The sequence below is a fragment of the Stegostoma tigrinum genome, chromosome 14 (assembly GCF_030684315.1).
Source record: "Stegostoma tigrinum isolate sSteTig4 chromosome 14, sSteTig4.hap1, whole genome shotgun sequence".
NCBI lineage: Eukaryota > Metazoa > Chordata > Chondrichthyes > Orectolobiformes > Stegostomatidae > Stegostoma > Stegostoma tigrinum.
In genome coordinates, this window is record NC_081367.1 from 32,790,850 (window position 1) to 32,818,251 (window position 27,402).

General features: G+C 38.9%; 1 protein-coding gene across 2 annotated transcripts; it reads right to left on the reverse strand.

Moving 5' to 3' along the window:
* Window positions 1–4,636: 4,636 nt before the first annotated feature.
* tiparp (TCDD-inducible poly(ADP-ribose) polymerase) lies at window positions 4,637–26,755 on the reverse strand. Of its 2 annotated transcripts, none has more exons than XM_048542791.2 (6): window positions 26,545–26,755; window positions 24,899–25,877; window positions 13,950–14,115; window positions 13,259–13,446; window positions 9,953–10,231; window positions 4,637–7,799 (listed from the first exon to the last, which is right to left on the reverse strand). In XM_048542791.2, the coding sequence occupies exons 2-6, from the start codon at window positions 25,840–25,842 to the stop codon at window positions 7,352–7,354; spliced, it is 2,025 nt and encodes a 674-aa protein (XP_048398748.1). In that variant the 5' UTR covers window positions 25,843–25,877; window positions 26,545–26,755; the 3' UTR covers window positions 4,637–7,351. The 2 variants fall into 2 exon arrangements, with proteins under 2 accessions (XP_048398748.1, XP_048398749.1); XM_048542792.2 differs by having other exon boundaries at window positions 24,899–25,880.
* Between the last annotated feature and the right edge of the window lie 647 nt (window positions 26,756–27,402).

The following is a 27,402-nucleotide window of genomic DNA, read 5'->3' on the forward strand; positions in this document are numbered from 1 at the left end:
CTGTCTCCTCTGGAGCTGCTGGCTGTGGAGGCGGAGGGCGATGGGTGGACTGATGTCAGCAGTGGGCGGAGTGAGATAACATGCTGTTACAATATTCATTGAGAGAAGGATGCTTCCCTCTGAATGATAAGGAATAAAATGGAGGAAAGTCATTTTTAATCAGAAAAAAAACTGATTCATTTATCACATGCAAATTTTCATTTGGTGGAACTTGTTCTCCTTTCTGCTTCAACCTGACCATCATATTATTCATTGATCATGATAATTATTCTTATTATCAAGACATTTCTGCTGTAATAGTGTTAATTAATTTTTAATATAAAGTTTCTTCCTTCTGCAATGCTACAAACCTTAAAGGTAATCCCAAATGAGAAACATGTTTCTATTTTGTGAAAGGTTTGTTGAGACACCCTGTGGTCTCTGACTTGCCTCCAATGCCCAACTCTGCCGTTGGGATTGCTTAAGCTCCAGGGCTGCCTGACCTTTAGACTGTTTCTTTTTCCAGCACTGATGTTGTTTGTATTGTAACAATACATATAATTTCACTTCTGATGATAAAAAGTATAAAAATGCAGAATCCAAAATGTGTGTTGTTCCATAGTTGTCATGCTTACAGCTACAATGCTAAGTCTATCATACTGATGTAGTTGAATAGAAATTTTTAATGTTTAAGAATTTTGAATGAATGGATGGTGAAATAAAGTAGACCAGTGAAGAAGACAGGATTAAAATCAAACATCAAGATGCCGAAGGTATTGGGTACTCGGTCGTTGTGAGGATGAATAAAGGCCAGAAGTAAAAGAAATCTTAATCAGGAGATTTGAGGCTTGGAGCTGAGTTCTTTACTAAGTGGAAAACTGAAGTTGTGCACAGTCTGGGCTGAATTTTCCGGTGGCCTTCTGAAACACAATATCAGATCCAAATGAGTGTCCAGAGTCACCGTTTGCTGACAGCAAGACTGGATCAGCAATCTTCCATCAGGTCACCTCCTAATTGAATCACCTCTCGGTGTTGTCAGCCTAATCTGTAGCAATGACAGCTCGGGAGCCCAAAAGGGGAGGTGGGATCAGCTGAGGCAGGTTGAGGTCCACAAACGCAATGTAGAAATGAACAAGATCAAAGCTAGCAGAACTATCAGGCTGGAAGGTAAACTCTTCGTATGGAATAGGCATAATTTTGGCCTTTCAAGCTGTGGTCACATGGGACATGAAACCTCTAGCCCTGCTGGCCCACACCTTGCTGAAGAGAGGATACATTCTCTGAATTTGCTAGGCTGCCACCACCGGGGGAAAAAGATAAAGGCCACAAATTCAGATTCAATTTGGATTTCAATCACTTGGATTGGCTATCCACTGCTGTAGTACGAGCGGCCAACCCTTTTCACAATGTTCCAATGGGAAGCTTTGCCAGTAGCAGGAATATATCAAGAATCATCCCAAATTAGCTTCTTGCAGTTTTCCTGGACACCCACCAGCTCTAATCCCAACTTCAGGGAGCAGGGATATTCTAGCTCTGTGATTCAGTCATCATAAACAACTTGAAAGGGAATTTGAATCGATGGCAAGAGTTTGATCAAAAATAACTTTTGATTTCCGACATTTAGTTGTAGAAAATAATGCTCACCCATGAATTATTGTCAGAAGGAGCAAACTTTATTCTAATATAAGCTTACATCTTGGTTCCATGCAAAGCCCTGGTTGCCCATACCTTAACTTTCCTTCATTGTGAATGAATGTGTTGACATCCTGACAATGAGTTGTATTTATTCCAACTGGCCACGCAGATGTTTATTTCATCGCTTGACTGATCCAAACTGCCACAACAAGGCCAATTTGAACTTTCACTCTAATTTTATTGAATCTACTTACTTTTTAAGAAACTCAGTATGTTCCATTTATCTCATCTATTACGCAAATTTATTATCAGCCACCTTACCAAGTGATATGCTAAATTTCTCTGCTTCCTTCCACTCTGTACTGATGAAGTGCTCATCTTCAGTAAATTCAATCTACACCTAAAATTTCCTAGCAATCTTTCTTTGTCTTCCATTGTGGAAGCAAGGACAATTTTGAGCTTGAACTTCAGCTGTGGATCAAACAAGACACCAAGGTTTGTCATGCTCTGTTTCAGCATAAATGAGTAGATGGGGAAAGTGTGCAGTCTATGGCGAGTGAACAGAGTTTATGATGAGTCAAACACGTACACTATACACAGCAGCAACTTGGCAACTTCCTTTGACAGCTCAAAAACCACAACCTTTGCCTTCTAGAAGGAGAAGGGCAGCAGGTGCATGGTTTCACTGCTATCCTGCCTTGGAACTGTATCACCAATCCTTCACTGTCATTGGGTTGAAACCCTGAAATTCTGTGGCAAACAGCACCATGAATCTACCTGCATTGCATGTTCTGCAGCAGTGAAGGAAGGTGGCTCATCACTACATTCTCTAAAGCAATTAAATATGGTTTCTGTTTGGTGTTAATATAGAGATGACTCATTTGTGGCTTTATGTATTATAAGGTAGTCTCAGTATTTTGGAGCTGGTAGGGCTTGTAGAAGTAAAGAGTCTGATGGTGGAAGAATTATGGCATTGCACAGGCAACGTAGTCAAGAAATAGAAATCCCTGTTAAATTAAATAAGCATGAATGCAGTTCTTAACACTTGTTGGTTCAAAAATGTCTGTTAGGGAAGGGGCCAGCTGTACGTTGTCTGACTTCCTGAGCTGAGATCAAACTGTAAATTACACTCAAGTCTCATCTTTCCAAAGCTGTCCCCTTCACTTCTTGGCTGTTGAAATACTTACCTTGGTCTTTAATATGTCTGGATATGTTTCCTCTAATGTTCTTTTCACTAAGGACTTTTCCACCTAAGGACTCTCCCCTTGTTTCTTTGTCTCCAATTTTGAAACATTTTAGAATCACATCTTTCAGCTGCCCCTTATCCTTCCCTTCATGACTAAGCTTCCATGTCCTTATGAATTCCTACTTGTTTTCTCCTGATCTCTGCAAACTACTATTTTAAAGGTGCTAACAAACTCAGATTGTTGTTATATGTATTATCCTCTTAAACTTTTGATATCCTCTTAATTTTTTGCAATTCTGTGCTTGCTTTACACTTTCATTGCAACATTATTGACGCAAATACTTGGATTGTCACAAGCCTTTTACCAACAATTACAATATCAAGCCCATTTGAATAGCATTAGAAAATATGGCCAGGCGGCTTGCATGCATTACTAAAAGGCAGGACAGGAGAGTTCAAAATTAAAAGCAAATGCTGTTCATTGAGAAGACAACAGGAAGTATTGGCAAAGAGGAAAGGAAGTGACAAAGTATCTAATGTTATTAGAATTCTTAAGTTGAGAATGCATAATAATAAGGTTGCAAGTTCTGACTTTACCGTGAGATGAAACTTTACTGCAGGGTTAATAGGTAGTAGGCTTATTGACTTGAGGACCAGGCCACTGTGATCTGGGGTGGGGAAATTCATCATCAAGTACTCAGAGGAATGGTCCCAGTTTTCACAGGCTGGGGTTAGTATAGGAGCATTGTCAGGCAGAAGCAGTAAATTTAGTAGAGAAGAGGCCCATAATTTCCTTTTTGAAACTTTCATAAAACATTCCTGTCTGCTTAGCTACTGGTGAATAGTTGAAATTAAATGCTCCATGTTCTAGATCTACAATTGCACCAGAGCAGGTTTCTCCAAGTACTTAGGTGTACCTGCATGTTAAAAATCATCTTGATATTCAAATAACGTTTCTGGATCACAAATTTTGCATTTTAAAAAGGCTCTGATGTGTGGAACCGTATCAAGCACCTTCTGAAAGTCCATCTATGCCACCACATAACAATGCCCTTAATCGAGCTTTTCTATTATCTCGTCAAAAAAAAAAATCTCCAACAAGTTAGTTAACTGAGACTTCCCTTTAGGAAGAGTCAGCATGGATTTCTAATTAAGCCACCATTTTACATCTACTAATTTTATCTCAAATAGTCTCTAGAATCTTGCCTATCACTGAGATTGTGAATATAGCCCTGCAATTACAGACCATTCTTGAAAGAAGGTCATAATGTTTACAATTTTCCAAGCTTCTGGCACCTTTCTTAAGGCTAGGTAAGGCTGTAAGATTGAAGCCAGTGCTCTTGCAATTTCCACTGTCACTTTCATCAAAATCCTTGGTTGCCTCTCATTCAGTCCTGGTGCCTTGTCAGCTTTAAGTATCAGTCGATCCAACACTCTGCTCTAATCAATTCTGAACTCTTCTAGTGAAGGAGTTCCCTCCTCAGTCACCGTGACCTGCATAGCATCTCTACTCCTATTACCGTCCTCTGGAATAAATTTCTTACTTATCAAACAATTCAACCTTTCTGTAAGAAAACACAATGGTTCACCGGAAGATCTTTTTGAATGTTGATTTGGACCACACTCTAGGAATATCGTGCCAGGTGCATAGCCCAGTACTCGATCTTATCTGGCTGTTGACCTTGATGAGTTTTATCTCTCAACTTGCCCTTTGGACATCTAAAACTGCTTAACACAAAAAAGGTACAATGCCCTATAATTGGCCTGCATGACACAAACATTATCATGCTACCATCCTTACAATGTTGAATTAAAGACATTACCAGGAGAAGCTAGTCAGGAAATAAGATGGCTAATTTTATTTCATTTTTTTAAAAAAAAAAAAGTCACTTGACTCAGTAAGTACAGCTCAGTGTCGTCAAATGGTATACAATAATTCTAGAGTTCTTGGAAGAGTTATTAAACGAAATGAAAATTTGTTTACTTGAGTTAAAACTTGGCTTGTTCCCTTTGAAAGGGCCACGCATTTGGCATTGAGGATGAGATTTCTTTTTTCTTTCCCAATACATAAATTGGGAAAACTCCCTCTTGCACCGTTGCAGGCTTATTAGAAACAGGAAGGAAAAAACCCTTAAATATATTTAAGACAAACACTTAGTTGACATGCATTTCAACAAATGCACCTAATAATGGAACTAATTGTGCTGTAATGTGACAAATTAATTCACTAATCCATCCATTGGTTTGTGGCAAATTGTGGTCATAAGAAGTCACAAGCCTATTTCTGTACAGAAATTAGAGTATTCGGTAGAATTTAAGGCAAACACAATTAAAAATTGGTGTTTCATCCAATATTAAGTGCTGTAATATCAAAGGAGTAATGCATACAATAATGGCCAATTCTTTTAGTTTCACATAAAAATAGGGAGATGTTTCCTATTATATCTATACTTAACTGACAAATCAAATTATTTTCTCTACTATATGAAGGGTGATCAAATAGAAGAATTTGTCATCAACATGATAAAGGTGCTCTCTCATCACAGCTTAAAAAAAACAGCGATGTTATTCAAGTTTCAAAGCAGTGTAATTTCAGTCTGAAACCGAATTTAACAATATACATGCACAGATCTACCTGCAGTTTTATATCAGTCTCAATTTTAGACTCAATTCACTGGCAATAAATACATAATCAACTTAACCAAATACAGGATGTGGACTTAGCCTTTGCTTAAGTGACATGTAAATTGGTAAAATGTATCAAAACCAAAGGATTGTACATTTTCTCTCATTTGTGCTCTTCTGCAATTACCCATTTTTAAAAGTCAATACAGATGCTGTTCCTCAAACCAGTAATGATTTCATCCCTGATCCTTTTGTTTTATTGGCAACTCTGGCTTTTTGATCTTGTATGGTGCCAACTATAATTACAGTATATCCCAAATATAGGAGAAATTCATACTTTTTAAAAGTCAGGGATCAAACTTTGTTTTAGCATATTAGACTTCTGTACTTTGCTTTTGTGTGCCTTTATTTTTCAAGTTTATAAAAGCAATTATTACCAAATTCTAACTCTTAAGTGAAATCAAATTATGGGGTTTAGTCTTTAATAGTCACAGCTGTTCACTTTGCACAAAGTGCCTATAAAGGAACATGTTCAACAGATGTCCTCCTGTTCTATTGTCAAAGGTCCTAGGACAGGTAAGAATATGCATGCCTATGCACATCAACACTTTTTTAAAAAAACTATTTTTAAGCAGCTACTACTGACTGCTGCAAGTCATGAAGCCAATTTTGGAATAATTATTTCACTGTAATGAGAGACAGTATTGCATTAGAATCAGGCAGATCTCAAAATTCAACTGTTGCTGGCCGAACATTTTTGCCAGGACATGATAGCCATGTGTCTGCCTTCAATAGGCTAAGGGAAGTGGTGTAATTGGTTTCCTGACAGACAGTTGCTCCCATGATGCAATGTAATGTTTACACCTCATTGTCAACCAGATTCAAGGGAAGGTTTGCTTCAGGTTACTGAAAGTGGGGTCAAAGCAAAGAGTATGGAGAATATTTCACAGCACAAAGTTTCTCCAGCCAAATGATTCTAAAACAGTCTTTCAAAACCTTTCCTTTCGGTTTTACACTATAAACCTAATACACGTCACCACTGCAGGTCAACATTGTTATTTGAAGGGTTATGCAGTCTTCTCATTACTACTTTAGTTCACAGTAAGAGGAATTAGGATTAAAAATGGTATTTGCTACTCACTAACGGGATGTTTTTGCTTTTAACTTTTATTTCCTCTTGATTTACAAAATGATGAATTACACAAATGTACCTGTACAGTTCTGTGTTTTTCACACAGCAATAATGTTGGTCTCAATTTATCAGTGGAGGAGAAAGTTGGACCAAGAAAATTGTTAGAGAAGATAGAGAAGTGAAGAATGTGTCAATGAGATCAAGAGTGCAGTCACCACAATTTATAGCTGAGAAAGGCTCAGTTGGTTCTTTCTCACGGCAAGGACTTCCTTTCTTGTGGCGAACAACATGACTGTTGTGGCAAATTTTATCTACTGCAAGTAAGGTAAGCATAATGCACTCATCCCTTGTATTTGTGGCAGTTGCTTCACCCCGTTGAGATCACGAGCAATGTCTTTCAGTATAAAACTTTGGTTTAAAAAAGTGCTCAACATTTAATTTCACAACTTCAGCTTCTGACAATTCAAAAATAAAACTGCTGTATTCAGGTCAAGTATACAACTTTCTCAAATATTTCAGAATTAAAAATGGGCAACATTTTTTCCTGATATAAATAAACACTCATTCACAAACAGAGGCACATAAACATCTGAATATTTTCAAGGCAATGTATTATACTATTTACACTGGTCAAGGAACTGCAAATCCAGTAGTCTCACATCAGGTGGTCATTTGAGAGAGTCATGTAGTTTCTCTAACTCCATTTATAAAGACCTCAAAGTCTATAGTGTGTAGACAAGTTCATTGTAGCATCTCCAGGTCTTTGTTTGTAATAACTGTTAAATCATTGTCCATCAAACAGTGACTATACTTCCAACTTCCTCATACTGAATAATGAAGTAGGGGAAGCTCTGGTCATCATTAAAGATGACAAAAATCTGAGGTTCCAGCAGATTATCCACACATGAATCATACAAGTCACTGGAAGGGTCAGTAAGGGACTGTGGTGGTGGTCTCCGCATTGAAGGCTTGCCCAACGTATACTTCCCTATAAGGACTTTTGCTAAAAACATATAATGAACACCTTCTTGGGACTTCTTTGAGAAGTTGTGAGAATAGCTTGCCTTTCTGGCAAAATAGCTGCCTTGACCAAACATCGTGGCATGTTTTCCACACACCCTGGGGTCAAAGTTATGTTTACAGATGGCATCAACTACATCCTGGGAGGTTCCATGAAATAGGTGTCTTTCATTAAGGATCTTGTCCATTTCAGACATCTTTCGTGACATGTACTCCTTTTTCCTGTAGCAAAAACAATAAAGATAATTTATTGTATGACAAGAAGTTTACCTTCTAAAAAAGGCAAAACCAGACAAGATTAAGTAGTAATGCATCTCTGCAAATTCCATAACTAAAACAAAGAACTGGTCAAACCTGTGGTGAACACTTTTGTACAGCACTTTGACAGAGACAGACAGTGAACAGGATTTAGAATTGTCCAAAACTACTATGCACCATACAACAAAACTCAGGCTCTTAAAATTTCCCAGGGTGTATTTTAGCAAATAACAGCAAAAGTACTTTAACTGCTAAATATATGCAAATAGAACCAACCCAATGGAATTGATACATGCCTTTAAGTTTTCAACACCGCATCACCATTCACAAGTGATGTGTCCTAATTTTATACACTGTATTTGCCCATATCACTTAATACCTTTGGATTGCAAAAATTCAGTCCCAGCTTTAAAAACTTAAACTATTAACCCCAGCATCAACTGTTGTTTGCACAGGATAAGTCCAAACATCTATCATCCTTTGTGTACCCTCCCGAACAGTCCCAATTTTTAGACCCAGATTTTAATCAATCCTATCAGTTCTTCAACTTCAAATCCTTTACAAATGCGGTGAATGTAACCCTAGCTTAGATCATCTTTCTTCAAAATTTGGGATCCAGGTTTAGTTTAACTGTACACTGCATTCACCCAATGCCAAAACATTTCTGAAAAATGTAGAGCCCAGAATGGAACGGAGTACTCCAAGTGTTGTGTAACTGTGTCTTCTTACATTGCTGCAACTTCACTACGAACCCTTGTTTTCCAGTCCTCTAAAAAAGGCCAGTGTTTACTAACTTTTTGGATAAATGTTATGTTATACCTGTCCACTACATCCAATGGATGTGTACATAGGTCCAAAAGTCATTTTGAACCTCCATTCCTAATTTGTCAGCATTAAAGGAAGTATTATAGTCTAGGTGACAAAATATTACTACCATTTCTACTGACAGTCATCCAGGATTCACTTTCAGACAACCTGGTTCTTCCCAACTTCCCCATTTATACTAGTTTTGACAGAGATTAGTTCATGATTTTTGATCCATATTACGTTATCAGACTAAAGGGCTGCACACGAGGTTGAACATGATTCAGTTTTAAAAGCTAAGCTTTGAAGAATTCTATACTACTGCCAATCTGATTTTCACTTGTTTTCACCTGTAATGCTATAACAAAAATCAGTGCTAGTTGGTGTCAATTTAGCATTACAGATCAACCAATCTTCATTTTCATTGACTTTCAACTCAACATGAAAGCTTGGTAGTTTCTATAATGAGTCACCAATCTACTATGGCAATTTTATACCTCAGCAGCAAATGGAGAATGCCAATGTGCAATATCATACCCATTTCGGTGTAATGTTTAGGTACCTTTATTGCCTGGTCTTCTGCCCTAGTCCATTACTATCTAAGACGACTAAAATTTTCTGACATCACGCAGTTGATAGTGAGCTGTGAATGTTGACGTCACATATGACAAAGAAATGAGAGAGCACATAACATAATTCCCTGACTAGTTTAGTTGGTTAACATGTTAGATGAGCTTGCTCCAGAATTTCAGATGTCTGCTCTTAGTAGGCAAATATCTTGGCCAAGTGGAAATTCAAAAAGCACTTATCCATTACAAGCGAGTACTGCAGTACAAACAGGTATTACGGCAAGCCAACAACACAACTTGGATCAAAGCAGCTCAAAATTAAACTGCAATTAGCACAAAAAGGTAAATCAAGTCACTTCACAGTCACTCATACATTTGGAAACATCACAATTCCTAATACAGTTTTGCAACTTAAGGATGCAATCAAGTTCAATAAAAAGACAAGCAATATGACTCAGCATCAATCTTTCATCTTCCACTGAAGAAAATTAGGTATTGTTTAAAAAAAATTGAAATGTGCACTGCTAGTATGGGAACTACTTTTGCGTGATCTAGAGGTTTGTTTCTGGTATCTCTGTACACAAAATCAAAGTGTGCAAACAGACCAGTAATAAAACCAGGCCAAATACTACACACCACAAATGCGGAGGAGTTATGTTCCATACTTGCCATAAACAGTGACCAATATTCACAGTTCAAATGCAAGTTTAGTGATTGGATAACATTTTTGATCCAACTTCTTACCTTTTATATTTTTCCCAAAGATATGGATTTTGTACCCTCAGTATATTTAAAATCCTAAATTTGGTTTCTGGTATTGTTTTGTGGAAAAGATTGTACACAGTTCTATAGCTCTTATCTTCGATGGAGACAGGCACTTGAATGAAATCTTCCGATAGTTCCATTGAAATCCACGTTTCAGGATAGTGTTTTGCATGGGAAGAGACAGCAGGAAAGCTGACTTGTGGAGCAACTGACCCATCTGGTAATTTTGAGAGACTGCCCAATGTACCAGCTAGAGTCCTAATTAAAAAAAAATAGAAACTGTAACTGATACAACTCAATTAACAGCATAAAGTAGTTGCACAGAAATCATACAGCACCCTTTGTACAGCTAGATGGAAAATAAAATTACTTGTACAATGTTCAAAAGTTGTAAATGGTGGCCAGAATAAAAAGCTACTGTTTTAACCTGAAATTTTCCCAGCTCTCACATCAGCCAGGTTATAGACTCTCAGAATGAAACTCTTTATTTGAGCTACAACCACCATTCTGGGTTTCAATTCAAATTCTCTGTTTTTAGAACTGCAATAGAGGATGAAGTGTGCAGCATTGTTGTAGAGATGTGAAACAGAGGCCCCTTCTGTAACCTTTGATGGTTCAAGTGGATGTTAAGATTCTCTGGCACTACCTGAAGACACTCCATATTTATCCCACAATGAAACAATAGTAGACAAGCTTTCATATGATACAGATTATTGGGACACTGATGTAGATTGTTCTTTGATCTACACATGTAACAACAATTACCATTCTTCCAAACACAAAAGGTAGCTCATGCATGAGTCATTATATAAATGGACCAGCATGTAGTAGCCATGAATTTATGAGTGCCCCCAGTACAGCTCTTCCCAGAGCATGTAGAAAGATGGCTCATTGCAATATCTTGATACATAGAAAACAAGAAGCCAAAAATTGAACATAATAGTATATGCTATACACACACACACACAATACTAACAGAACTTAAAAAGGTCATCCATACAGTATTTAGAAAGTTGGGTGTGGACAATGTATACCGTAATGCTAATATTTGACTAATTTGGGCTTGTACCATTAGAATGCTTAAACATTAAGTCAGTCTTATTACCATTGTGTAACATTTAACAATTGGAGATTCAATTCTTCTACATAGTACTGAAACCATCCCTTCTCCTTTCTGATCACGGTGTAGCCCACTGAAAGAGTTTAAAAAAATTCCTTTGCACATTCATTAATCTAACTTCATGGGTTATCCTGAATATTTCTATAGAACCTTGCACAACCTCAATGTTGCAAACTGCTTTATAATTAATGAAGTACTTTGAGGTGTAGTCACTGCTTTATTGCAAGGCACTTGGCAGCCAAGTTGCACACGGAATGTATCCACAAATAGTAATGTGACTGTGACCAGATAATTTGTTTTGAAGCTCCGTTAAAGGAAAGATATTGAACAGGATACCAAGAAAATGCTGTTACTCAGCTTCAAAATAATGCTATGGGACCCTTCACATCCAGAGGGCAGATAGAGCGTCAGTACAAATCTCATTGGAAATGCATTGCCTAGGATAATGCAGCAGACTCAGTATTATCCCAGTGTGTCAACATCAATTGCATGAAATGCTATAGTCTAGTGGATTCCAGAACATTTTGACATATCAGCAGGAGTGCTTGCTACCTCTGAGTCACGGGTGACCTACAGATGGCAGCACAGCACCATCAGTTAAACTGGAAACCCTGAAAGTTCTTCTACCCTCCCAATTCATGTATATAGTTATACATTTGACTCAGTGGGATGGAGTCAGGAAATTCAGACCGCAATTGTTTGACAATCCAATTATTACCTGATGATACAGAATTTATGATATTCCTTCAACTATCATTCCAGAATGGCATCTGGACCAGTATAACTGGTATTACCCATAGCTCTGCAATGCCAATGAGGGCCAGAAGTTTTGGCATGTTGTCAAAACTCTTAAAAGCAAACAGGAGTCAGCCGTACAGCACAGAAGGAAATTATTCAGCCCATGGAGGTCCATGCCACCTCTGTCGAGTAATCCAGAATTCCTATACCCTCACTCTCTCTGCATAGTTTACCTTTCTTCAAAAGAAAATAAGCCTGTTTGGAGACATGATGTCACCACATTGGGTTTTTTTTGCTTGAAAGGCACACATGACAGATCAAAAGTGGCATTCATCCAGGTTAAAGAAAATCTGTTTGGAGCCCACAGGTTATTTTGTAGCCATGCCAATAAGGATATGAGAAAACACTTCACAACCAATGATTTAATTTTTTGAAATATTGTACTTAATTATGGATCCAGGAACTGTGTTACAGGATACTATGAGGGGAGAAGGAAGGAACAAAACATCATCTAATGATGTACGAGGCAGGGGAAACTGTTAATGCTGAAGATAAGCATTGCCCTGAAAAACTTTAGTAGAAGTAATCACTGTGTTTTGGAATCTCTAGGGGTTACAAGGGAAACCAGAGGAGCCATTTTGTAGTGAGATATATATTAAACTACATTTAAGATAACTGGAAAAATCTCTGGTACAATAGAATTTAATATCTTCTCCAAATAGTTTTTTAAAAATCCCAACATTTGCTGTAATTACATTTTCTGTGAAAAGGATGCTGTGAACATTACTTAGATTCAGATCTGGTGCATCCAGCTAGGGCTGTGTTGCAGTGCCCCAATAGATTCATTTTACTTTTTCCAGTTGTTGGCATTTGAAGATTTTAAATGTTTAAGCACTGCAAATATCCAGAGAAAGTGTCAAAATTAGTTCCAGAAAGGGTCGATAACATAGCCACAACTTTGACAATATTTTTGAGGTAAAGGCTACTAAAACATATCTGACTGTCATTCAGGTTATTTACTTAGCCTTGCTGAATATTATTTTGCAAATTTTACAGCCTTATAATATCAATTTAGGGAAAAAAAAAAGATATCAGCCTCCAAAATAAAGCGGTTGCTGAGGCAGTATTGTCAGGGATGCCTTTACCTTTTGGTAATGCATCTAGTCATAAAAATGATTTACACATCAGTAGCTATTAAATGATGGAATATTGAAATTGTGCTGATTCACATGAGTCAGAGCCATAACTTTGTGAAGTCACTAAATGATTAGTTTAGGAAGGCTGAAGTTCCCCAAGCAAGGTAGATTTAAATTCCAAAATGTGTCCTCTTAAAAAGAGGTTTCCGCTGAAATATGTAACTGTAGGTCACTGACTAACCTAGTCAGTCACTATTTCTTCCCGTCAAGTAAACTCAGCGCTCAACTTACTGTAAACAAGGTAACAGCATTACACGAGAGCAAAACAAGGGTCGTCGAGTGATTCGTCGCCGAGTACCAAATACAGCATTCTGCTGAAAGCCCTCCGTTAAATTCAGGATATATCTGTTTTGCTGCATAACAAAGCAGATCTCACTCATGCCACGGGATGAAGCTTCCTCAATACACTGAACAACAGCCTAGGAGTAACAAGATTAATACTTCTTTTCAATAATGAAAAACACTGAAATAGAAACCATTTTCTACAAACATTAGTTTTTTTTAAGAAAAGTTCTGATTTAAAAATCAGTCATGTACCAAACTCCTGACACTTTATATCACAACATAAGCTTTGAGTGAAAGCTTACTGTCTCACCTGCTTTACTGTTTAAGCCTAACAATTTGGAGTTTATTTAATCTATTCAAACTATTTCATCATTAAAGATTGAATATTTTCATTAGCATTAAGTTTAACATCTCCATACCGTGGAACATGCTAAATAAAGAAATACCATGACTGTTAATTGCCCATTTGATACAATTTAGTTTCACAGATAGGAACAAAAAAAGTGAAGTAGAGTTTGCTACTATCTCAACATTAACGTTTTTTCATTATGTAATAATTAAAATTTTCAGGAATTTGATCTACTAGACATAAGTCAGCTTTAGAGTGGTTGGCTAGTATGACTGCAATTCATAATACCTCAGAATACTCTCTCCAGCCAAAGTGTTCCCTGCAATAGTACTTCCAAACTGTGTGGAATTGAGAGCTGGAATTTGCCATGGAAACAGTGGACAATCTCCTCACTTGGTTGAATTCTACATCATAAACGGTCATCAAGTTAAAATCCAGTGAGAAAACACGACCCCTGAGAATACAATAAAACATAAGGTTACCATCCCTAGGAATATTTAGTCTAATTTCTAATTAAGTTACAAACAGGATTAAAAGTCAAAATCTTTGCAAAGTTTGCAGAACAGAATACTTCAAGGCAGTGATCTTAAGTTCATTAAAATCCACCCTACAAAATGCAGATTTTTCTAAAGGAAGTTCCATTAACAAGCTAATGTTGTATAAAAGTGTAAACATTAAAAGAATATGATTTAGTATAATGCATTAGGCTACATGAAAAATTACATTGTACGACAATAAATAAAATCTTGAGACGAAACTGCAGCATCCAGCTGCTTTATGCCAGAGACCTGTAGATACTGGCTTCCAGGCTTTGGATTCTTTGACAACCGTATGTACATAGTTGTATAGTTAAGTCATACCTTTGATGTCCTGAATGCAATTCTAAATAGTTGCACATGTAAGTTGAAAGATGGGCAACAATTTGAACCAGGCAGCCATGTTTCAGTACTGGTAAGCTGCAACATGCAAAACCTATAACCATCTGCAGTACAAATGTTCAACAGACAATAAAATCTGCTAGCAATAGCCTGTGACCACACTATATGAGATACAAGTTGCTAACTGCTGAATATATAAAATTTGTTTATTGTTTCTACCAAGTTTCAGAAAGACGAAATGGTAAATCCCAGAAAAAAAAGGTTGAGGAGAACTATTTTATGAAGGCTAAATGTAGATGAAGATCATTCTGTGTTTTCACTGTTCGTGTGCCATCAAGAAAACATGTTGGTGGGGGGGGGGGGGGGGCGGGCGTGAATTTTGGCATGGGAAATAGCTCAAAAAAATCCAAAAAGTAAACAAACAAACAAACAAACAAACAAACAAACAAACAAACATTCTCCATTCAAAGATTGGAATGAGCAAACCTCATCTTCCCCTGGTTCTCTTTTGGGTTGGTGCGCTCCTACTGCTGATCAATTATCTACAAATGGAAAATTAATCACTTTCCACTTCTAGTAGGTAAGCAACTTCAGTGTCCACATTCTATTGTATACAAAATGGACTGGTTCTTTTAACAGACGTCTGACCAACAAGCCAATTCAGCAGATTGGATCTGGTTCTCGGGAAGAAGAAAAACGGTTGAAATTGCGAATGTCTCAAAGTAGTCACTGACAACACACCAGTGCAACATGTAAACATCAATCAACCAACCAATCTTGTTCATGAAAGAAGAGGATACCTGCAGCTCACCTTGAGCCAGGAAAGCATGCCAAGAAAACCACTTTTCATTAGAACTAGAAAAAAATTATTAAACAATTGCTCTTCTGTTCCCTGAGCACTGACTGTTGTAACACTGCATTTGCACGTAGCAGAATAACGATGTGTAATAGTACACAAAGTCAAAGCATTTCAAGGAGATTTAAGAGGTAGAGGTAATCAAAAGGGCATGGCCATCATACTAAAAATGAATGAAGTGCTTCCATCCATGTCTGAACAGGCAGTGAATTGATTTTGCAATGACTGCCTGTAAAGATCTTATCTAACCATTAGGCAAGGCACAGGTGCTGAACAGAAGACACATAAAAACTGACTCTAGAAAACTAGAACTTGACTGATTTCAGAAAGCAATTTATCAATGTAACCTGACAATTGGAAGTTTGCGGTGGAAGGCTAAACATACTAGCATGGGTAAAGAATTGATTACCAAAACAGGAAATGGTGTGGGCATAAATGGGTCATTTTCAGGTTGACAAGAGTGAACTATGACAGGGATCAGTGCTGAGCTCTCAACTATTTACAATGTACATCAATGTAGAATGCATAAGTTGGGCAAATGGAGGATAATCATATGGAGATGGAAGTGTATGAAACTGTCCACTTTGGACGAATACAAAAAGTATGAATAATTTAAAATCAAGAGATTGCAGCACCGAGATGCACAGGAATCCAGATATCCTGCACATGAATCATAAAAGGTCAGTATGCAGGTACAGCAAGTAACTAGGAATTCAAATTTTAAAACATTACTTGTACATTCCATGCTTCTAATAAACAGAAGATTTTTTGGAACATTTCCACAAGACATTGGTGAGATAATATTTGGGGTACTATGGAGAGTTTTGGTCTCTTTTATGCTAGAAGTCATTCAGAGAAAGTTCACTTAATTGATTCTTGGAAGAGAACTATCTTCGTAGGAAATCTTGGACAGATTGGGTCTGTATTGACTGGAGTTTAGAAGAATGAGGTGATCTTGAAAGTTACAAGATCCTGGGGAGACTTGACAGACTAGATGCTGAAAGGATGATTTTCTTTATGGGCGATACCAGAATAAGGGGATACAGTTTTAAACTAAGAGGGCTTTTTCATGTCAGATGGGGTGAAGAAACCTTCTTGCTCTCACAGGGAGAGGCTGAAACTCTTCCCTCAGAACAGTGGGAACAGAATCGTTGATTTTTTTTAAAAAAGAGAAAACAGTAGAGATAACAGATTCTCATTTAACAAAAAGGGAATTAAAGGTTCAGAAGGAAGCAGTTGTGAAGTGGAGGCCACAAATCAGGTCAGGCATGATCTTGTTGAATAGTAGAGTAGGCAAGGCATCAAGTCAGATGTACATTTGCATTTCACATGATCTACTCCATTTATTTCACTTCAGCAAACCAATATGAATCAGAATGGAGTCGAAAGAAGTTTTCCTATTTATTGGGTTTAACACTAAAAGCCATAATAGAGGGTAAATTTTCAACTATTTTGATAATGTAGTAAATGGCAAAAATGAGATTCAACTGTTTTCTGGTGGGAGGTTTTGCAAACTCATACTCTACCATGTTGAGAGCTGGGTAAGAATCCTGGTGTCGCATTCCTACCAACATCCCAGCTGACACATGAATTCAGCACAGTTTAGGAATATTTCTAATGTGAAAAACACCTTAATATCTTACTCAATACTTATGTATCATTCAAACAAAGAAAGTAAGGCACATTGACCTCCCAATGAAATTTGTTTTATCTGAAACATAATTGCTTGATGATCATTGGCCAATAAAGGTGAGTTTGCACCACAGCAAGTGCTGTCTTTGAGAAATCTTGATGAAAAATAGCTTGAAAATTGCAAAGATTGCAAGTTTGCTTTAATGGCTATTACGATACAGTTCAGAATTCATGCCTGTTCCAGAAACTTCACCTAATCAAACGCTCCCCATTGGAGACAACACCCCTTTAACCACAGTTATAGAATTGGGTGAAGGTTCGCTTATGCGTGTAAAGACTTGAAAGCCTGTAATATTTTTCATGGCACAGACAGCCCCATCACCACAAGACTATTGACTTAAAAATATGATGTTGCATTTTTTCTTCAAGGCAAGTCATAGTTATTTCAATATAATTCTGTAAAGTGCTGCAATGTCCTTCAGTCATCACATTTACAGCCACTGCTTCAAGCTTGCTGATTCTCAGAAACAGAAAAACTGTAACAGCCTCACACTGGTAGCTTCTAAAATGATTTGTTACTTTTGCAAAAAAAACTCATTTCAACCCTGATGAGCAGCTTCCAAGAAACCCTCTTTCAACTTGGATTTAACAAGTCCTGTATGAGTCAAGTCTTTTCAGCTTTATTGCAACAATATTGGGAGAAATGTGAATAAATTATCAACTGACAGCTGTTCGAACGATGACTGAGAGCAGAACATGTTGACTTTTACTGAATTTTTCCCTCTTATCATTTATGGTTGAAACCTTTACACTGGGATATTCCTGACTTTGCAAATAATGTCTATAAAAAGGGAATTAGGACAAACTTTCCATTTTATCATGAAGAAACACTAATTTGTAAAAACTTGGATACCAGTACATCTAATCTTAAATGAATCATAAAGAATTCTGACATATCTGATACAAGAAAAGCCCACAAATGAACCCAGTTAGTGAAGACACTGCAGATAGTGGAAGTTAACAGTGAACTAAGGAATCTCAGACATCCATTCATTGTGTACTGCAATAGTTTCTCAAAATAGGGCATCACTCATGCTGTCAGTCTAAACTAAGAAGTGAGAATTAACCTAGTTTCACACTATTAAGCATTAGCCAGTGACCTCCAATAGATTGGTTCTACTAAAAGACAGATGAAGGCAAAAATCAGTTGGACTTTTTCTTTGTAGCGCATGTTAAAAATACTCATTAAATGACTAAGTCCCAATGGGTGAGAGGTATTGTATAATCAGTGTACAATTGCTGCAGTATGATTCAAAGGTGTTGTTGCTGGGAGAAAAAAAGGGAGGAAAAAAAGAGAAGTCAGAAGGAGGACATGAGGAAATTAACACAATAAAATGACGCCACAATTTAAAAACCTATAAATCTAATTTTGAATTAGTTCATTTCAAAGTTTACAAAGACCATGACAGCTGTATAGTCAGCATTTTGTTGCTTCTTACTGAGGTGTCTCAAGGTTATTTCTGTTCCTATGAGAAACAATAGAAACTTTAATAAGTCTTGTGTTGTCAGCTGTTTCCAACCAAACAAATTCTATTTACACAATCATTCAACCATTGTGACATTGTCAACCTGATGACATTAGCACTGCATACGCCATTAGAAAGCAGCCAGGTCACTGAAGCAAAGACAGTTATAGATTTTTGAAATATGCATGCTATTCTACAGCAACATTCAAAAGTAGGCTTCAGAAATATTTGTAATGTGAGCTCATTTAAAAAAACTGTAAAAATACTGGGATTGCATGTCGAACAGTTGTTTTGCAATCACTTTCTGCTCAAGTTAATGGAACAGTTCCTTCTCAGAAAGATGTAATACAGACACTATTATGGTAAAATCTCAGTTTGTTCTAAATAAATATTTAGCAACAACATTCTCCCTGCTTCCTCACTTTCTGTGCAACAGGTAATGTTAACGACGGCAAAATTTATTGAAAACTTGAGCCTGGTCAGAGGGTTGGTTGCATGCTTTAGCCCCACACTTGGGATAGAAATGACACACAATGTCATGTTAATTCTTCAGTGACAGTTCTGAAGGTGTATGATACATTTACACAGTTACTGCTCCATAGACACTAAACCATGCTTCTGTCTGTCCGTTCTGATGAGTCAAAAGTCCTCATGGCACTATGAGAACAAAAGGAGTTCTTCCAGTGTGATAGTCAACATTTCTCAGTCAAGCACTGACTGATCATTTGTTTCAAGGTTCATTTGTGAAGCAAGTAGCTGCTATGTTGTCATTTGTGCTTTATACGAAATTTTAAAACACTGCATTCAGCTTTTGTCCAGGCAAAGTGGTTTAAAAGCCATGTAAAAAAGTTCAGAGCAGGGCTCAAATAATGACTTGCAGCTTAAAGAATCTTACTCAGACAAGCTTAATAAGTTGTATTTGTATAAAATATGCAATTTCAAGCTAATTTGAATGAGATAGACAAAACGGTTAAAAGGCCTCAATTCTATTTCTGATGATAGACTGGGATGACAAGATTCTTATATTCAAAGTTACACAAAGGTAGAGCAAGGTTAGATGTCAAATGATGATCAGAGATCTTGGGAACTGCAGATGCTGGAGAATCCAAGATAACAAAGTGTGAAGCTGGATGAACACAGCAGGCCAAGCAGCATCTCAGTAGCACAAAAGCTGATGTTTTGGGCCTAGACCCTTCAGAGGGGGAGATGGGGAGAGGATTCTGAAATAAATAGGGAGAGAGGGGGAGGCAGATGAAGATGGATAGAGAAGATAGGTGGAGAGGAGAGTATAGGTGGGCAGGTAGGGAGGGGATAGGTCAGTCTGGGGAGGACGGACAGGTCAAGGGGGCGGGATGAGATTAGTAGGTAGGAAATGGAGGTGTGGCTTGAGGTGAGAGGAGGGGTTAAGAGAGAGGAAGAACAGGTTAGGAGGCAGGGACGAGCTGGGCTGGTTTTGGGATGCAGTGGTGGGGGGGGGGGAAAGAGGGGAGATTTTGAAGCTTCGAAATCTCCCCTCCCCCCATTGCATCCCAAAACCAGCCCAGCTCGTCCCCACCCACTGCATCTCAAACCAGCCCAGCTCGTCCCTGCCTCCCTAACCTGTTCTTCCTCTCACCTAACCCCTCCTCCTACCTCAAGCCACACCTCCATTTCCTACCTAATAACCTCATCCCGCCCCCTTGACCATCCCCCTCCGTCCTGAACTATCCCCTCCCTACCTGGCCACCTATCTTCTCCTCTATCCATCTTTGGTCCACCGCTCCCCCCCTCCCCCCATATATTTCAAAACCTTCTCCGCATCCCCCTCTCTGATGAAGGGTCTAAGCCCGAAATGTCAGCTTTTGTGATCCTAAGATGCTGCTTGGCCTGCTGTGTTCATCCAGCTCCTCACTTTGTTATCTTAGATGTCAACTAGGCTATTTTACCAGAGAACAGTAGATCTATGGACAAGTTGTCAACTCAGGTGTATGCTAATTCTCTGCATACATTTGGAAAACAAGCTGAACCATTTCCTGGAAAGGAGTGAGGCCACATCAGTGATAGATTGAATACCACATAATAGTGTAGCAAGTCTGCTCTCCTGAATTCAGTTTGCTCAAGGAGTGTAGGAGAGAAATATACACTATAAATCGCTGCCCACCCACACCCACCCCTTGAACCCCAACCTGCTCACCTTCCAAAACGGCTGTGGGGTTTTAGCTCTCTTACTTTTCCTCCATATGATTGCTGGTGGGTAGTGCGTCAGAGTGTGTCTAATCTGGATACAACTACATGGGAAGAGCTTGTTCAATCAGATAACAATAAATATTTATGCAGTGTCTTTAATTTAGCAAGAGTTCCCAGCCATATAACAATGTATATTACAGCAGATGACAAACTGATCAAGGAGCGTCTTTAGGAGGAAATAAAGAGGAAGAAAAATGCAGTGATTGAGGGAGTGAATTCAAGAGTTTGCAGCCTTAGTAACTGAACGTGTACTGCCAATAGTACAGCAATCACGTCAGGAATGCTTGAGAGGTCAGAGAGTTAGGCAGAGGTAGATTGGAGGGTTGGGGTGCTGACGATAATTAGAGACTGAACAGGCAAAGCAATCTAGGAATTTAAAATTAAGAGTCAAAATTTAAGGCTGAAGTATTATTTAACTGGGAATTATTCTATGTCACTGAACTTAGACCTGAGTGAGCAAAGTTCAACGCAAGCTGGAAAAACACCTCATTTTCCACTTGGGGACCCTGCAGCCTTCCAGACTCAATATCAAGTTCAATAATTTTAGGGCCTGAACTCTCCCATGTCCCAGCCACCTACCCCTCACATCAGGCCTTGTTACCTCAGTGCGTGCAACTACACACCCCCTGTTAGTCACTAATAGTCTCAATTAACTATTCACCCTCCCAACCTGATCATTAGCAACTCCTTTGTCTGTCCAGAGACAATGGGAACTGCAAATGCCACAGAATCCTAGATAACAAAGTGTGGAGCTGGATGAACACAGCAGGCCAAGCAGCATCTCAGGAGCACAAGAACTGACATTTCAGGCCTAGACCCTGTCCAACTGTCTCTTTGGGTTCTATCCTATTGTTTACTCCCTATCCCAACTCCTCCCCTATTTTCTGTATATAAACTGATGTTTTCCCCAACCACTCAGTTGAGAAAGGGTCACCAGACCCAAACCGTTAACTTCTTTTCCCTTCACAGATGCTGCCAGACCTGCTGAGCTTTTCCAGCAACTTCTGTTTTTGTTCTTAAGCATGGCTTGGTATGAATTAGAAGAGAGGGGTAATAGATTTTGTTTGAGCTCAAGCCTATTGGATTGAAAGAGAATTTAGGCAAAAAAAGGTCTTTCCCTTGAAAAATCTTTTTCTATTTCTAAGAAATTAATTATAATCGAGCACAGAATTTTTGATATGAAAGGCTCTACGTAAAGACAGATGCTGCTTATGTTGTGTCAATTTGGCATGTACCAATGCTTAGTTTTTTTTCAAACAGTACAGCTTAAGCAAAGAAGTGTTTGCTCCTTCCTTCATATTTGTCAGGTTTAGTACAGTATGATGTAGAAAATATAGTAAAGTTTCCAAAATTCAGGAATTTGTTTCTACCTAGGCTTGTAATTTGATCTTTTGAAACAGCTGAGCCATTCCCAGATGCCCTATTGAGCCCTCACACCAGAAAGATAACATTCAGAACTTTAATTTGTTAAGATATGATCAATTGATGGGTTTAGTGATTCAAATTGCAATTTCAAGCTCAGTTGTGTCCTCAGCATTATTTTGTTTCTGCCTACATCACTGATCCACATGGCAACTGTAAGAGAGTGCTTTCCATTAAAAAGGCATTTGTCTTTTTAACATACAAAAAAAACTTAGCAAAACTACAGACCATCAGAACAGATAATATCCTTAGAGGTGGACCATTCTGATTCAATTCTGTACATTTTCAAAAGGGCAAGCAAGTTGTAATACAAGGATCTGCTAAGGGATTCCTCATTTACTCTATCCTATTAGCCAAATATAAGCTGCATATTTTACTTCAGGCTCAAGAACAAAATCAGTGAAATGTTTTGTACAACTTCCATGTCAAGGTCATTCACTTTGTAGTGAACACAATCTAAAAAAGCAATGTTCCAGTCCAGGTGTTCATTTGAAAATATCTGTCATTAACATATACCACTGTTCAGAAAAAGGCTCAAAATAAAAAACAACACTCCATAATATGCAACTAATATTAGCAGCATTTAGAAATGACTGCATTAGTATCTTACACTGGTCATCAGCAATTAACAATGCATCACACTATGGGATGGAAAGGAGTTGATTATGTCTCCTACAAATCCCACCTGTAAAAAGGCAATTTCAGACAAGATTTTACCTCACCCATTAGCTATTCCAAAAGGTAAGCATCAAAAGTGTTGCCTTTCCAACAGTAAAACAAGCTGTTTGTGTTCTTCGGAACTAATTTATCCAAAATTGTGTTCTAGTAATGTTTTGTCATTGACCTGACTTTACTACTGTAAAGATTCAAATCTACTCTCTAGTGCTGAATCACATGTCCAGTTGACCTAATGTACAAAAATTATGCAAGCGAGTGTGTGGCAATATCTATTTAAAAATTAAAGCCAATTGATAATTTGTTAACAAGGAAGTCTGAAGAAATCTTAAAATGTAACTCAAGTCACTCTTAAAATACTAATCCTGGAGTTCATATTACACCACAGATCAAAAAATAATTAATAAATATTTCTCCTGCAAGAGGAAACTGCAACGCCTCTATTGTGCCATCAATATATGCAAGAATTACAATGATTGAAAACTACTTTTATTTTCAGTTTATTACAATAGTTATTGAAAACCATCCAACTATCACACCATTTTTAAGTATCAATATTAATCACAAAATAGTCACTCAAGATATTCCAACTAAATTAATCAAAGGAGGCTTAAGTTTTCATACATCAGTGCTAAACAATTAGCATGGCTTGTAGATTACAGTATTGTTACATTTAATTTATCACAGTGGCAGAAAGTAAAAATGCCCCCAGTACTACACATGATTTATGACAAACTCAGCCCTCTGGAGCTGCTTCATGGCATTGCAGAAGGAGAGTAGGGTAAGAGATGTCAAATTATCCCAGTTGCTCTTTGTGGACTTGAGTGGCCAGAATAAGAGCAATTTTGACAGACACCGAGGAGCAAGTTAGGTGTGTCCCTCCCAGTGATCAATTGTGAGATACAAAAGAAAGACAACTCAAACAAAAAATGAAAACCAAGAGAACTTTGGATGCTACAAGTCAGAAACAAAAATAGAAGTTGCTGCAAAAGCTCAGCAGGTCCGTCAAAATCTGTGAAGAAAAATCAGACCTAACAGTTTGGGTCCAGATCACAGGAAGGATCACCAGACCTGAAATGTTAACTGATTTCTCTTCACAGGTGCTGCCAAGCCTGCTGAGCTTTTCAAGCATTTTCTGAAATCAAACAAAAACACCACTTCAGCCTTCCCCTAATGGCAGTCAAGAAAAGTTCCAGAGAATTATTCTAACGACCCTTCTGAGCCATCCAGTTACTAACAAGATACGATAGATAAACAAAGGTTCAAAGTAGAATGGTATGTGCTGGTATAGTACTGACAGCTGTACAAGGCAGCACATTGCATTCTAGAATTTTAAATCTGGAATGCATCACTCTATGCTTGCATACCATCACTTTTAAGCCATTTCTGTACAAGAATGATATGTTGATTTTATTTTTATGCAATTGCTGAAGGTCAGAACTATCAAAGTCAGTCAGGTAATCTACAAATACTTGTTTGAGTTATGCAGACATGTTTGATCAGTTGGCTGCTTCTGGGTCGTAGTCAACCTTTTTGCAAGGGAGGTGCTGAACAGGCAATTTCCTGTGTTCAAACAAATTTTCATTAAAGCTAGGTTACCCACAAATGATTAACAGCACTAACCAATAGTGTGGTAACCATGCAAGCAATGTGCAGCACTAACTTGTAAACAAGTATTTTGGAAAGGCGCAGCATGCTGTTATCTGCATCTTGTTACTAGGGAAACACAACATCACAACAAAACTGGGCTTCTCTTCACACCAAAATTCAACAGACAGACATTCAATCCAGATTCTTTATGGGTGCCTCACCTTTATCAAAAACTTCTTACAAATAAATAACTTTACTCAGACAGATTTCCATGTATTGTTAAAAATAAAATCACAAGGAAATGATCAAATTCAAATGAAGGCACTTTATTGCTGATTTCAAAACAGGCAATGAAAAGCAGCATGATTTTTAAGTGTTAAAATAACTTTAAAACAAGATAAGCAAAAAAGTTACCCTGCTTCTGTTACTTACTGGTATTGAAGTTTGACTTGGTCATTTTCAGGATTGCAGTACAGTCTTTCTAAATGTTCTTGTGCATCATCAGACACTGCCTGCCAAGTCTGTGTTATTATATTTCTCAGCTGCCAATGATAGGGTAGAACTGTGTGATGTTTCAGACAGTCATTCCCATAAACACAAATTCCCTGCAAAAATTCGTCACATATTCCTATCCCATCTTCCTGATGGGTGTGATACTGTAACTGGGTCAAAAGATCAAAGACAAGGTCAATGGATGCCTCCTCGCTCTTATCCTGGAAAATGCCAGTCTTTGCATCTTTCTCAACTTTCACCTGGGGCAGCAGATCATGAGAGGGGGGGTTCTGACAGAAGTTGTCGACAGGAGGCTGAGCTGTGGTGTTACAGCGCTCTGTGGTGATGGCATCTTGGGTGGAGTAGCAAGTTGCGTTCTGGAAGAGCGAGTGTGCAGCCGTGGAGATAATGGCTGATGCTTCTGTGGCAAAGGACCGATCAGCTGGGAGCCGAGTTTCCGGGCTATCGTGTTCCAGCGCCGGCAGCGGTCGCATCTGGCCAGGACTTCCCGCAGATGGCATTAGGGTGGAAACATCATTTCCTGACATCGGGCACGCTCGAGTTTCCTTCGAGTCTTTTTTCAGAGATTCAAACAAACCGGTCCGATTTTCTACGCAGCTGCCGCAAAGTAACACCCCGTCGCCCAATCTGTCCGACCGTAACAAGCTGGTGAGGATTAACCCGAGCGCTCGGTGATTCCTCACCTCCAACTTCCTCTGCGCGTGTTTCTTCTTGAGGAAAGTATTGAGAAGCGGCAGCACTTTGCAGGAGAGAGTCAGCTCGGAGGGGCAGGTACCCGCTGCAGATCTGGAGCACTCCAGCTCGGTGGGAGGCTGCTTGGCGCCGGCTGCCCGTAGCCCACACACATGTAAACTCTTCTCCATACTGCGGTCACTGTGCACGACCCGGACTCTCTGACCTGCTGATAGAAAGTCAGTCATTCAACAAGTTCGGCTACCCACCCACTTCCCTGCCCTCCTCTCTCGGTTAAAATGGTGTACAGTTCAACAAGAGATTGGAATCTCTCAACTCCTCCCCAGGACCTGTTTTCCCCCACCCCCATCCCCTCAGGCACGTAGGGCGAGCTCCCAACAATGCTCAGGATAATTAATCCCAAAACTCGGACGTGCAGAGTGGATGTTCCCAGGAGCAACTACGTGAAGGCGGGCGGGGAATTGCTGAAGGAGTTCGGGGCGGTTCCTCACTCAGTCCAGTTCAGCAATTTCGCAGCAAATCGCCTTGAACGTCCCTACAACCAAGAGCTTCAGCAGAACAAAAAACTGAACAGATCCAACAACCAAAGACCCGCTGCTGAACCTAAGACTCGGTCGAGTGCTGAATCCCAGTCTGATTTCAGAAATCAGAAATATAAATAAAGTGTTTAGCACCAAAGACTGCAATGCAGGATGACAGACTTTAAAATCCTCCCGTCACTAAAACCCAACAAAAATCCTCCAGCACTGGGTGGAGAGAGAGGTGTGTGTGTTTGTGTTTGGGGGGTTGGGAAGTTTGCTAACTCCAGAACTGATGATCCCCCCCAAAGTCCACCTGAGCAATTTGATGGAAGTGTCCGAGTTGAGTCTTACCTTGGCCCCGATCAGTTGAGCGTCACACTGGGGGAGCGGAGCCGTTCGCTTCGGCCTTAGCAATGGAGTGAGGACCGCCGCTCTCATCAGGCGCTGTGATCAAACAGGGACTGCGTTAGAACCTAGTTTAAGCAGAACCGGGAAGCGCAACATTCACCTCCCGTCACTGAGCTGCCGACCTTTAAGTAGCGACAGGGAGGTTTCGTCACTCGGAGGCTGGGCGGAGTCTCTCACAGCCTGGCAAAGCCAAGCCGTGCGGAGGACTTTCATCTCTAACTCTTCAGTTAGCAGGAAATAGCGCAAGCTGCTGCTTATTTATTGTGGCTGCAAGTGTAAAACTGAACTATAAATAAAACACGTCTTTTCTTTGCACAGCTGTTTTGTTTTTAAAGAGTTTAATAATGTTACCACTTGTTCTCCGAGGAATGGCAACAGATGAAAAGAAGCTGAGCTTGCTATGCACAGTCAACTCCACCACAGTTCTCCGCTCGGTCCTGCAAAATGGGGCAACACCGTATATTACCCCCGCCGCCCACCCCCACCTCTACACACACACACTCAGATCGAACTGAGCAAGCTAACCTATTCTTCGCCGTGAAATAAAAAGTTATTCCTTGCAGCACTTATTCGTGAAATATGGACGTTGTGGTCGATTTTAGGAGTATGAGTTTTAGTGTTATACGTTCGTCAAGACCACCGCGCTGAGAGGGAGTATGAGGTCAGTAGAATGTAGTATGGCAATCGCAGTCTCTAGAAATCGATATCTTCCAAGAAAACGCGACAAAAAAAAACTATTTCGCATTTATATTCCACTGTAAAACGATGTAATTAAAATTAAGATAGTTTAGCGTGATTCAG

Bases quoted from the DNA above. Each gene is read 5' to 3' on its own strand.
- tiparp (XM_048542791.2), bottom strand. From the start codon at position 25,842: ATGGAGAAGAGTTTACATGTGTGTGGGCTACGGGCAGCCGGCGCCAAG. The intron at 13,447-13,949 runs GTATTATGAATT...TGTTACTCCTAG, and splicing joins GCTGGAGAGAGTATTCTGAG to GCTGTTGTTCAGTGTATTGA. The intron at 10,232-13,258 runs GTAAGTTGAGCG...TTTTTTAATTAG, and splicing joins ATGCTGTTACCTTGTTTACA to GACTCTAGCTGGTACATTGG.